Genomic DNA, 14,586 nt, shown 5'->3' on the forward strand with positions numbered 1-14,586 from the left:
TCACCACACAACTCCAACGCAACAACTCCTTCGCACAGCAGCCCGCAACCAACCAACAGCCGATTCCCACGAGACAACTACCGTTAGCCGCCGAATTAACCACCAGCACCTCCAATTCGACCATAATAGCGACCATCGCACTCAGTCCACAGCAGAGCCATCGCAAGACCCTTCAGAGTGGTTGCTCATTCAATTGAAGCAGTCGCTCCTAGTTCGATCTACAAAATCTAATTCGTGTTTGGGTTCAGCGGTCTGGGGGTGGTCGGGGTTCCGAGATCGGCGATCTAGTAGTGGTGACGGTGAGAAGGAGGAGAGGGAAGGAGGGTTGTGGCCGGGGATTTGGGAATCTGGCTTGGCGGTGTTTGAGGTGGATTTGGAGCATCATCACTTGCGGTCGGGGGAGTATGGGTAGCATCGTCGGTGATCGGAGGAACTTGGGGTGGTGTGCTGGAAGGGAGATGGTGGCTGGGCAGTTGGTGGCTGGTTATTGGTGGTTAGGATTAATTTTTTTAATTTTTCTTTTTTTAAAAAAAAATATAAATCTAACTATAGTTAATATTTAATGAAATTAGGTTATGAGTGAGATGAAATTTTTAACTAAGATCATTTTGTATAATAAAAAAAAGAGGTAGTCATCATTGGGGCGTAGCAGAAGTTAGGGGCCACCGTTCAAAATTTCCCCCTTTTTTTTTTTTTTTTTTTTTTTTGGCGCGCGCGCTCACTAGCATAAGCCGGTATTTAAGTATTTTTAGGAGGACATCACAACTCCATGCCTTGGCTAGTTGGCTTATAATATAAAGACTAGATTTATATTCATCTTATATCTCTTGCCAGGTACAATACTTACTGAATGACGTAAGTGCATATCGCATATCATTTTACAAGGTTCATATTACTGTAATCTTCAATACTGAAAACAATGACTCATATTGGCATAGTTTTAAAATGTCTAAATAACATTGAATAATTGTGATGGCTTCTCCTTTACAGACTAAATATTTACACACTGGATCATCATTTCATCTATCTGATCATTACATTCTAAATACACCATACTTCGTCTCTTCTGGAGCACGATTCATTGAAGCAGAGATGCATAGACCAATAATTTTTCGAGTATCTGCAGGATCAATGACACCATCATCCCAAAGCCTAGCAGTGGAATAATATGGAGAACCTTCTTCCTCGTATGCTTGTTCCACCTTCGCTTTGAATGTTTCTTCTTCTTGAGCTGTCAACTACACAAGTAAAATATATGCAAGATCAGGTAAACGTAGTTGTCGGGCAAATGAACCAAGATTCTAAAGACCAGTAGCAATGTACAAGTAGCATGCAGCATTTCCAAATAAACATTACCTGGATCCCTCGCCGTTTCTTGTTTGCCTTCTCTACTTGAGTCAGCACACCTGCAGCCTACACAGTGCCATGCAAGAAATTAGTCCTCATTTTAGAGATTAATCACATATGATATTTTTCTTTAAACATCAGCAGTAGAAATGTCAAAAATAATAAATCAAGGATCTTGAGATAGCTCGAACTGTTAACACCTTCTATCCTCAGCACAGGCAAGTGAGGATTGGGTAAGCAAACCATTCCAAGTGACACCTTTAAGATAATCCTAGCAGGGCCGTAACCATGCTATAAGGGAGAAAAATAACTTCGTGGACAACTACTCTATGCTTTAGTACAATAACTACTCGGATATTTGGCTTTTCAGGTCAGATTGAGCACTCTTTGATTTGGCCTCTCCTGGCCTCCTGGATTCGATACTTTAAGTCTGTGTTCTATCTAAAGAAGAGAGAGTGTACCCCCAGCTAATCAACATGCACACTTGATGTTGCTCAAAAATAAACATCGTGTTTAAAACCATTAATTAATATACAGATCATACATATCAAACAAAGCATTGATCACTATTCTTCAATGTAATAGATTAAAATGGTGGTCCAAGGAGAATGACTGAAAAAAAATAAAATAAATAAAAAATAAAATAAAAAAAATAAAAAATAAAAAATAAAATTTCTCATCTGATCAGAAGTATTTTAACTGATCAGAGGTATCCTATAATGCTCAGACGGATTATAAATGATTATCACTATATAATGCTCAGGTTAGAACTTGAAAGCCTCACTTTCCAAAGATCCATCTAAACCACTAAAAGAAGGTAAAATTCATCAAGCATGATGTTATTTTTTCCATAAATTAACATATTAACCTGACAAAAAGAAACAGAGGAGCGCATCTAGTATTTACATAGTTTATGCTTCCCAGGCATATCATCATCGTCGTATATTGGAAGTATCTCAGGTAAGAACATTGAAAAGTGATATCTGACAATAATGAAAAAAGAACAGTCTTTATGGGTCAGCAAGCTAGCGCCCCACACAACCCACAATCATCCCCTCCCCTCTCCCACCCTCCTCCCTAATTCAGTTCATTTGAACCTATATCCTTGCTACACTGCCAGGCTTCCACCCACCCCCATCCACAGGGCTCGCAATGAATCGAACTAAACTAAATTCCAATATGGCTCGGCTCAATCTAACCTGATCATACTGAGTTCAAGCACTGGCTCCTCTTAAACAAGATGAGCCTAGCTGAAGCTTAGCTTGGATTCTAGATCTTGAACTAAAGCTGAAGTTTGCCTCGATAATCAATGTTTCAACTGTTAATACGACATAGTAACATACTGAAAATAATAACTTCGTTATTTCTATTCGGTTCTTTGGTAGTGTTTGGCTAATAGGCTTGGTCCAATTTTTGCTAAGAATTACCATATCCTTGTAAATAGAAAGTTGAGCCACAGAGGTAAAAAAATTTATAACCACCTCTTATAATTTGAAAGGTATACATCGATTTCTCAATTTTATGAGCCCACGACTCAAAATCAGCTGAATTTAAGTTCAACTCATTAAGTATTCAAGATCATTAACAAGTGAATTAAGCTGAGCCAAGTCATAATTTCTCATGAGCAGCTCTGTCTGCTGTCAACCCTAAGGCCACTGCTGGAGACATGGTAATGCTCCGCTCCGCTCCAGCCCTTATCCTGTCACTACCATCCAAAAAGATCTTTGTGTTGTTTCAGTAGCTTCTGTGTTGAACCTACTAATAGCCAGCTTTACTGGTAGTCTTCCTCAATGTTAAGTCACTCAGACATGACACACAGTAATGCCAAAAAGATACCCTCAAAGGAGTATGGGCAACGCAAAACCTATAAAACAATGAATATGAAGAGGATATTGACAAGAATTATGCTAAAGATGAACTCATCCATGAAGTGTGAGCGTGGAAGGTGTTTTTTATTTTTATTTATTTATTTTTTCACCAAAAAGGATAGCAGTGGTGTCCTGTGAAACTTGTCACGTGTGGGCATGGAACAAAGTCAACAAACTACATGCTGGAAAATAGGTCTTTTGAACTCTGACTTAAATGGGCCATAGTCAACAGTTCCATTTATTTGATTTACAGGATGACTTTTAATTCTGTAATGGGATTAATATAAATGCAAGAACCTTCCAAAGTAAAGCATGTAACAGCAGATAAGTCAAGCAGGTTGAGATAGGAGATGTTATAGGGGTAAGTAATTGCCACTACTGTGTCATTGCACATCACATAACTCATTAAAAAGCTGCTAAATCTCAGTCTTTGATGATTTAAGCTCAAGTAGCTAAAAGTATTCCTCTTGGTTCACACATGAACCTAAAATGTCATGGCGCAGCAACCTCAATTATCAAATACTACGTAAGACACAATAAACAATTGAAATTAACACTTTATTAAAAAGGCGGTAACACAAAAATAACATACAAGTATAAAAGTTATACCTGTGCCCCTCCCATTATGGATATTCTTGCATTTGGCCAGAAAAACATAAAATTGGGACTATATGCACGTCCACACATAGCATAGTTTCCAGCACCAAAACTTCCACCAATTATAACAGTGATTTTAGGAACCTGCACAGAGTGATAATTTCAGAAAACATATACAGGTCACTCATTTCCTGGGGTCTTTGATCCATTAATTATTGCACATGAACTTGGAAGTCATCCAAACAAAGATAGTGTTATATAACACATAACTAACTATAAAACCACACAGGAATTTAGGAAGAATTAACATTTCAAATTGGGATCCTGCCACTTTACTCCTAGGATGTGTCAATATGGAGTATTTATCTTACAGCATAGCAAAAATTTGGAAGAGGTAAAGTATCCCAGACCAAACATGAGACCAATAGCTTAAAGATACTTGAAATTCTCTTAGCAGTCTACTCATCAAAATCTTGGGCGTGAAGCAGGCTAGCAGCTAATCCAACACCCAGAACCATCATGCTAAATTCTAATATTTTCCTAGAGCTAAACAATATTTCATTTAGCCACCTTGAAAGTTCTATGACATTTTTTTTGAGAAAAGAACAAATATACATGGGCCACATGTTATAATTAGAGAGCCTTATAGTTGTATAATTTTAACATGATAGTCCTTGGAAAGTTCATAGACAATGAGCATACTGATAACTGATAATATATGATCATTTTTTTCTCCACAATTTGATAGATATATCAGGGTTTAGAATAGTTGGGTATTCTATACCCCTAGAATCACTACACAGACACCCAGTGTGACATCTTTTTTGATGCAATAATTTAATTTGGCTACTAATTACTCTTAATTGTAAGGTCAATCAAGAAATTAAAGATGATATCATCCTATAGCTAGCAATGTACAACAGGATTGAAGGGTGCCTCTTTTACTAGTCTCCAATTACCATACTAAAAAATTGGCCGATAATTCTCCAATATAATCAATGCTGCAATGCCCTCAAGCTCATCAGTACTTAGTAAAAAAGTTTGCAGTACTTGCACATTCATTTCCATTGCATTTGAAAGTCGAGGCTTCATTAAGAGATCATATTTACCCAACTCGTGAGAGAGAACAGTTTAACATATCAAACCAACAGTAAAGTAACTGATCGCAAAAAAAACCATATTAATGAGAAGACATGGTGGTCATGTATTTTAGTGACTAAAGCTGATAAACAACCACAGCACTGAATTCCAAAGTTGAACTCATCCATTATAGTCTGATCAAGCATGGACAATATGAGATACTACCTTAGCTTCTCAATTCTTGCAAGCCTTTATTGAATAATTCATTTAAGATTTTAAAACTAAATGTCATTAATTTAATCACTGTTGGGTTGATCTCAATGTATATGTTTATATCATCAACTTTTTTTTTTCCTTTTTAATATGAATAGAGACATTAATGGTCAAAGTCTCATATAAATAGTGCTAAAAGCTCAAATATTACAAGAATTCAAACAAAGGTAGTAGTGGTTGATGATACTCATTATTTTAAAATCAAAGTTGAAACTTGGTATATATACTGTGTTGCACAAAGGGAATAACAATAAATGAGCTCAAACTCCAAAATCATAGAGATCAAGCTTGATCATAGCAAAATTAACCGAAAGAGCATGACCATTTTAAGTTCAATCAAGATTTTAACACCCGACTCTTGAACTTGTTCACACAACTCTGACATAGCAAAAGATCCAAGTTCAAGTAATCTACTTAGAAGCTCCATGGATCAAGAACCGGTTGCCCTTATGTTAGAAACTCTTGGATTCAGTCCATTTTCTCTCAAGCCCGAATTTGTCACTTTGCTCTCTAGGGAGATCACTTGAAGCCCACAAAGGAGTGTTATCTATGTGTGTATGGCCCATTTACTACTTTGGGCTATATAATTAAGTTTGATTTATCTTTTATTTAAGTTGTAATAAGGCTTAGAGGAGTTACTAACTTCCTCTCTTATTTAGCCGTATGTTTAGGTGTGAACAAGAGTTATTGTAACTCTTAATTGCTGATTTGTAACTACCCATACACATAGGTGTTACAAAGGAGTGAATTAAGAGCTAGAGTTTTATTTAGTTTTTGTAACCATTGAATTAATGTAACGATTTTAGGAGATGTTAAGTGGTAACCTTTTCAGTTACCTTACTCCTCATATTTCCTATATATAGGAAGCTAATAAGAAGAGAATCACAGCTTTCGACTATTGATAAAAACCGAGTGTTTTAGCATTTTGCCTTGAGTTTGTCTCGAGTTAAAGTGTTTCCTTATAGCTTTGAGTTTGTTCTTGAGTTATAAGATTAGGGTGAACTTTGAGTGTGTCTTGAGTTCTTGCCTAAGATCCCAAAACTTTGAGTGTGTTCTTGAGTTTTGGTTGTCTATCCCGTTTCCTGAGTATTCTAGTGTAATTCGAGAGTAACCCGTTTTAAAAAGTTTGAATCCATCAACCTATATTTGGGTGGGTGTATTTAGACTTACATCACAAAGCCTCTTAATTTGACAGTATTACGTATAATGTCAAAACATTGATAGCATCCTTTACTATTTACAAAACTAGGTCCACAAATAAGCGGCTGAATAATAGCTCATGCTAAACTGAGCAACTGTACAGAAGCCTGAGGTCATTCCACATGTTCCTTATATAGACAAATGATCTATAGGAGTATAATAAAGGATGCATGCATGCATGCAATATGATATGAAAAATACAATGGCATTGAAGAAATTAGCCAAGAATTAGAAGCAAATTGATCTGAAGGCCTCTCTCTCATTAATGCCCCATAGAGAAAAGATCACTAATTTTAAGAAGCAAAACAAACTAACTTGGGGGTTGCAAGTGGGAAATTTCACCAGATGATAGAGCAATTTGAAAGAGACCTCTCAAAAAGGAATACGGGGCAAGCAAAGTGAACAATTTTGAGAAGGAGAAAGCAAAAGTGAAAGCAAGAATTTGGAGAAGTGCATGATCTTGCACTTTGAAATTATGCAACTTATCTGTTCAAAATACATTAACTTTATGGTGGTAATCCAGGATCTCAGAAATGAATCCTGCTGTGGCAGGTTGGAAGGAAGGGAGGGAGGGGGAGTTGGCTGTGAATAACCTTACTGGTTCAATAATAGAGGTGTTGTTTCCAGATGAAACTGATCCGAAATGCAATGAAATCAGCTACTTCACAATAAAAGAGAAGCGCCAACACTTTGATGAACCATTTTAATTTTGTCCACTAAAATATGGATTCAAAAAGTAGTGAATATTTTGTTTCCATTTTAATATATGCTATCTCCCCACCCACCCCACCCCTTTTCTCCTTATTGCTTTGATGCCATATTTATTGACCAAAGACTTTATTCTATTGACAATTGTAGTTTATAGTTAAGGTTGCATGAATAAAATGTAAATGGGCAGTACTTACAATAGGAGGGGGAGTTGGCTGTGAATAACCAAGCCCTTACATGTGTCACCAATGGGAAATTAAACTTCAGGTGTTTCCAAAAATTTCATTGTCACAAATTTTACACAGCAATAACATAAACAGCATAGATCTGACATGGAACTACCAAGGTGGGAAGGAAGAGGGAACCCATGCTGATAATGTCACAGCATGGAGATCACCCCAATGCCATGAAATTTTTTCCAAGGGTCATGGGTACTGCAATACTAAGAACACTTTAAATCTACGTAATTTTTTTTATTATCAGCATTTCATATTTCAGATCAATTTTACATGGTAGATCAAAATCCTAACAAAAACACATGGTAGATCAAAATCTAACAAATACATAAGTATCTGATGATGGGAAAATACTCTCAAAAGGATCCTAAATCCCCAGAAATACAAATAACAAAATCTCGAAATAGAAAAAGAATGATATCCATGTGTAAAAAAGGAAAGGGAGTGAGTTAATAAGATGGAGGGCAAAAGTCAAAGTTACACCAACCTTTGCACATGCAACAGCCATCACCATTTTTGCCCCAGCTTTTGCTATGCCATTTGCTTCAGCCTTTGAGCCAACCTACCAAGACATTATACCAAGAGTTATTGCGTAATGAAACAATTGTCTGTTTAATGTTATTACTCTATAATATACTCCCCCTAATCCTAAAAGTTCTTCCCATTTTTTTTGTACACGTTTGCCAATGCATTACTTTGACCATATATATCTTTAGACATGAATTTGTTATATTTTACATATTGAGAGTAATTTAGAAGATTCTCTCATGGGAAGAACAAAAAGGAACGGAGGGAGGACAATGTATGAGTTTAGAGGACAACATTTCAGAAAAAACCAGCAAGTTTGATTTAAAAATTAAATTTGAGACGGATAAAGTAAAGACAAAGATTAGAGAATACATAGTGTACATGAAACAAAGAGAATAGGATTGTGAGCTAAGGATAGGATCATGGGAAGAAATAGACTTATGGAGGAAAGAATATGGTGCACCAATTAATATGAAAGTCACACAGAGAAAGGTTTATGATGTTGTATATGGAAATATTGCAATTTAGGTGACCATGGACCAATTTGTAAGCAATAAGTAATACTTTGTAAATGATTCTGGTTACAACTTACAAGTGCTAGGAAACGCCCACCCCCTAAAAAATGGAGGAAAAGAAAAAAAAAAAAAAAAAAAACTCCCATCTACCAAGTTGGTGTCTTATAGTTAGCAAAAATAGATTCTACATAAAGGGTGAAACCAAGTAAAAGTAACATGTATAGTTGGGCATACCTCATATACATAAGACAATCGGCTTAAAAATCCAAGAACAGCAGAAAAATGCCATCTTTAAAAATAAGGGTATGGGTTCGTATCCTACAGAAAGATTACTCATTTTGATATGAATAGTTTCCAAACGCCACTATCTTTCCCCTTAATTTACATTTGCTTAGAGTAAAGACAGAACAATTAAAAAAAAACCCTTGAATTGGTGTCGACCAGGCCTGATAAGGTCTGCCCATACACTCCAACATAAAATTGTGAAAGGGCAAGTCTCTGGACCATCAGAATAAGTTAACCTCAAAATTTACGAGAGACCTAATCTTAAGCAATATGTTGCATAACACCTATATTAGAAATTTGTCACCAGTTTTTGTTGACAGAATGTGAACCAAATACGTATGTCTTCAACTCTATAGAGGTGGCTCTTGCGTATAAAAAGATCTTTAATTAAAATGTATCTCAAACATGGTTAACTTATATAGCCATGGTAACCCTATAGCTCCTTTTAGTTCGATAACATCAGCTTTATAAATCAAAGGCAAAGAAAACATCTAAAAGCAGTCTATTCATTATTTCAGAGGTATAAGAATCCCCCATACCATAAATCCTGTAATATTCTGAAGAAAAACCAAAGGAATGCCTCGCTGAGTGCATAGTTCAATGAAATGGGCCCCTTTAAGAGCAGATTCATGAAATAATACTCCATTATTTCCAATGATGCCAACAGGTTTCCCAAAAATCTTTGCAAAACCAGTTACAAGGGTCTGCAAAATATAACAAACAAGAAGTTCTAATTCAAAAATTAAAATTAAAATAATGATTAACCTGAAATATTAAATAACTATAACCTAGGAATTCAGGTGAATTTGTTTGGGAGATAAATATGGGACTCACAGTGCCATACAGTTTCTTGAATTCATCAAACTCACTCCCGTCAACTATACGAGCAATAACAGATCGTATATCAAATTGCTGCTTGTGATCAATTGGGGCAATATATCTGAGCTCTTTCACATCATAAAGAGGTTCCTTAGGTTCTGCTGTCTTCCAGGTACTAGATACTTCTCCTCCAGCCTTATATAGATTCTTAATAATACTCCTTCCTGTATGCAGTGCATGCAATTCATCTGCAAGGAAACGCCATAAATACGAGAATAAAATGTTTTTAGTTGGTTGTTCCAATCCCTTGTATATCTTCCACAACGGAGACGGAAAAGGAATAAGGATACAGAAGAAGAGAGAGCTGCTAAAATTAAGCTGAGAATGTCATATTGCGCAGGTTTTAGAATTTTGGCTTCTGTATCCTACAAAATTCAAAAATTGCAATCGAGACATGCAAAAGATGTTCAACATACACACGAAAAGAAACAAGGAGTTGCATTCAAAGAAGATGTAAAGCATGTAATATATGATGCCTTGATCTCTGACGTACCCATTCCAAAAAAAATTGTTCAGTTCAAAGATTTGTCCACAAATATCACTAGTCATGAAACAGGAGCTGGGTAGCTTGACACATCACAGTCACAATGTGGTGCCTTGTGCGGATAAATATTCAAAAATAATAAAAGTGAAAGTCTGAAATCATCAAAAATAATATGCAGGTAAGGCGCACCAAAAGCACAAGAGGCGCCCCCGAGGCGCACCTGAAACAAATTTCTGCCAATTTTTTTTAATTGTTTATAGCTTTAGTGCGCCTCACTTCAAAGAGGCGCACCTAAGCGCTGCATAACCCATCTCGCTTCAGAGCGCCTTGAGCTTTTTTATACATTGAGCCTTATGTGCCAAATAGGCAAACAATGTCATAAAAAGATTTGTATATTGAGACTTTAATAAGACATTTCTCAGTTATATCAACCAAAGCCTTAATCCCATAAGTGGGGTTGGCTACATGAACCAAAAATGATTATTCAGTATAATCATCCACAAAAATCTTCCTCCTCCACATGTCTCAGTTACCTAAGCAATAATTACTGGCAGTTGGCATACACGGAGTATAATTGATGCAAGGAAGGGGAAGGAAAGCGGACAACCAAAGTTTGCCAGGACTTTAAACAATAAGTTTATTAGCTGTAAAGAGGTTTTAAAAAATAAAGTAGTTCAATAGTTGAGGCAATATGTGATAGCTAAAGGGAACTTTTCGACTCCTCTAAATTGTTGAAATAAATGAATAGCAGAATAGATCTTATTGCAACACCATACAAGAAAGAAAAGGGCTAATATAAATTGGGAGAGATTCTATTATTAGGTACACCAGATCACAGAGCAAGAAGGTATGACAATACACATATTTCTTAACAAAAACACATAAATGCATTATTTTCGTCATTCCAACAGAAAGGGTTTCCTTAAAACCATGAGCCGTACTATAATATAGGGGCGAACAAAGAAGTAGCAGCGAAATTTCACAGGAGTTCAAGTAAATATACTAATTGCAATAATGAGTGTGTAAATCTTCAATTCTTAAAAAAGAACATAACTCTTGTTTCTTTTATTTTATTTATTTTTTTTTTTTTTTTTTGGGGGGGAGGGGAGGGGGGGATGAGGGGGACAACAGGTATTAAGTTATGCTGAACCTTCCCTCCAGCAATAGTCATAAAATGAAGCTTTTATGAATAATGAAACCTGAAAGTTATTTCAGGGGCCTACATATTACTAATTCAAGTTCTAGATCATCTATAGTATGTAAATCAATTAGATTACATGCAACAGCCAGATGTGAATGTTAATATAAACAGTTCCAGTCATTATTTGTATTATATATATATATAAGCCAAGTAAATAGACAGTAATGCTTGTTTTAATTGTCATGACATTAGTGTCGTAATAATGCTAGATGAACATTGAAGAAATGGTTTCATTAAATCATGAAGCTTACAAGAGGAAGTAATCAATAAAACTATTGATCAACCAACTCTTATGAGATAAAGAAATAAGAATCTACAGCAGTAGAATACCTTCAGCAAAATAATCAGATACTCCTGATATCTTGCAGTGCACACTAGCACCTCCCAAATCTTCAGCAGAAATTTCCTCACCAGTAGCAGCCTGTTTCAATTTATCCATCAGAAATAAATACACGCACACAATACAATTGCATTCTCATAGCTCTGAAAACTGAAACAAGACCAGCAGATTAAGCTGGAAACAGATAAAAAGAAGCTTCATGGTTGCCATGGTACCCTGTCCGGATGCCATGACTGTGTCACTAACCTTCACAAGTGGAGGTCCAGCAAGAAATATCGTTCCATTTCCTTTTACCATGACACTTTCATCAGCCATAGCAGGTATATATGCTCCTCCAGCAGTACATGAACCCAAAACAAGAGCAATTTGAGGAATGCCTTGGGAAGACATTATGGCTTGATTGTAAAATATTCTGCCAAAATTCTCCTTGTCGGGAAAGACTTCAGCCTGTTTGGGTAGAAAAGCACCACCACTATCTACAAGATACAAGCATGGTAGTTTGCATTGAGCAGCAATTTCTTGTGCCCTTAAGTGCTTCTTGACTGTGATGGGAAAATACGTTCCTCCCTTGACGGTGGGATCATTAGCTACAAACATACAAAGTTTCCCATGAACTGGTCCGATCCCTGTTATTATTCCACCAGATGGAAGAGATTCTTCATACAACCTATGTCCTGCAAGCTAATCACATCAATTTGAGGCTTAGACAAAGTAGAGAACTTTTCTCCTTACACTATGTTGATATAAAAACAAAATTATATTATACTATTGATGTCTTCCTAAGTTCCTAACGAAAAAGCCAAAGGTAGAGCTACTAGAACGGGAGCGTAAAGTATGATGGCTCTATTACAAGGAAAGAGTTAACAAATTGATAACAAGATTGTGTCAGGGCCATCAAAACTCACCACATCAAATCAGCCACAGCATGAAATCGAGCAATTCACTCAAGCAAGTAGCCATATGATGAATAACAATCCTCATAGGTACATTCTACAGGCCTTGACAAAGTATATCCAATGTTTGTCCAGCTTGTTAAGTCATTTATCCAATTTTAGCCAAAAAACTTACAGACGTATTCGAATCTAATTCAAGGGGTTACCTCTTTCCCACAAAACCACCCTAGGATGTTTAAAGTGTATGCCAACTACCAGTCGAAAGATTTGAAACTAGTTAAAAGATCGCTTACTTAAGTACAATGATAGAAGGCATAATTGGGCTCCAATAGTCCAACAAATTCCAATAAAATTAGATGTGAGTTTTTAAAATAGCAGGATATAACTCTGTATGTCAAGACTTAAGACAAACCCTTACCCCAAACTCCAATTACACACTCAATGTACTTAAATAATCTGGCACTACATAGTTTCTCCTTACAATGTCAAATACAAATTGTTTTATATTAAACTATGATTTTTCTGATTTTCTCATAATTTCAGATTTAATTTATTAATTCCCAATCATCATAAAGAATCCTAGTTTTATTCAAATTTAAGCAGCACAAAAAGAATTTGACATGTAAAATAAGTAAAACCAACAACATAAATAATCATGCTAAATAAAATATTATGTCATACAAACAATCATAATGTCATCCCACCAATGATATTAAAGGGCTTAATTTCACTTAATCAAAACAACAAATTGCATTTAGATAATCATACTGAAACATATGATAAATTCCCAAATTAATCACATAATTTCCAGTATAAACATACTAATCTATTTAGAATATAGCAGAAACCTGTGAAAGCTCAAGGAATGAAGAACCAGGATCAAGAATCCGTTCAATTCTCTCTCTAGGAAGAAGCTTCTTCCTACTTCTATTCCTCTTCACTGCTTCTTCTCCTCCACCAGCAATTACCTTTAACAATAAATAGATTAAAATTGGAAAAGGGGAAATTAACTAAACTCGCAAAAGTGGATGTCAACTAGCTTAGTCAATAAAGTCATGTCCTAGACTCCTAGTTGTACCTTGATCTGTGATCAAATTCCGTCTATAGTAATTAAAAAAATAGAAATTAAAGTCGAGTAGAGACCTTGTTGATGTTAGAATGGAGTTGACAGAGTAAATCTTGCATAAGTTTGGAATTGCGAGTGAAAGTGTCGGAATTTCGATCAACATCATTGGGAAGAACACCTAAACAAAATCCTCTTCGCCATGAATTCAAATAAAGTATTGATTTTGTTGTCGATGAATTTCTTCTTATGAATCCCAGCATTTTCAGGGTTTAATTTGAAACTTTGATTGGATGATTTTCTCTCTCTTTTTTTTCCTCTCGCATAAGTTAAGTGTTTTAAAGTGATCATGAACAAACCAAAGATGATTAGTGTATAACGGTGTGCTGATCCGTGTTTTTGTTGTTGTTGACATGGAATGCTAATCCATTATGCATACACATTTCTATCTCTTTACAAAGCTAGATGGATATTTCACTTTTTTTTTTTTTTTTTTTTAGGTTCATGCCGAGCTAGTGATTTGATATAAATAGAGCTGTCAAAAACCGACCCGAACTGGTGAATCCGAACCGTTTCGAACTGTTCCGAAAAGGAACCGAACCGCTATGAACCTGTTATTTTAAAACCGTAAACCGACCCGACCCGATTTTTTAAAACCTGAAACTGAACCGATCCGAATGTTTGAGAACCGTTATTGAACCGTACACGTTATCAAGCAGAACTGATACAACCCGAAACCGAGAACAACCCGAACCGAGTACTTCCGAACCCGATAGCAACCCGACCCATTCTAAACCGAAACCGATTAAACCCGACAAAAACCTGATAAACCCAAATCGTTTACAACCTGTAACTTAAAGCCAAACACTATATTGTATTAAAAAAATCTGAATCAAAAGCTAACTCTAGATTTGTTATTATTATTTGATCCTGAAAATCTTTATACAGAAAAGGGACTTAATTAAAGCTAAACAACTAATTAATACTCCGTATGATCTATTGGAATAACTAATTATAGAATGTTGAGGATATACTAGGATATATACGTTAACGTAACCCGTTTAAAACTGGCAAAACCAGTTGTCAAGC

At 35.8% G+C, this 14,586-nt stretch overlaps 1 protein-coding gene across 1 annotated transcript; it reads right to left on the reverse strand.

Annotated features, from left to right (window-relative positions):
- Nucleotides 1-851: 851 nt before the first annotated feature.
- Nucleotides 852-13,975, reverse strand: LOC145592422 (methylcrotonoyl-CoA carboxylase beta chain, mitochondrial-like). Its single transcript, XM_081648873.1, has 10 exons — nt 13,578-13,975; nt 13,283-13,402; nt 11,788-12,222; nt 11,532-11,622; nt 9,472-9,704; nt 9,177-9,341; nt 7,797-7,871; nt 3,825-3,956; nt 1,357-1,413; nt 852-1,238 (listed from the first exon to the last, which is right to left on the reverse strand). The coding sequence occupies exons 1-10, from the start codon at nt 13,758-13,760 to the stop codon at nt 1,035-1,037; spliced, it is 1,695 nt and encodes a 564-aa protein (XP_081504999.1). The 5' UTR covers nt 13,761-13,975; the 3' UTR covers nt 852-1,034.
- Nucleotides 13,976-14,586: the final 611 nt, after the last annotated feature.

Source organism: Chenopodium album, chromosome 18, assembly GCF_948465745.1.
Source record: "Chenopodium album chromosome 18, dcCheAlbu1.1, whole genome shotgun sequence".
In the NCBI taxonomy this organism is placed as follows: domain Eukaryota; kingdom Viridiplantae; phylum Streptophyta; class Magnoliopsida; order Caryophyllales; family Amaranthaceae; genus Chenopodium; species Chenopodium album.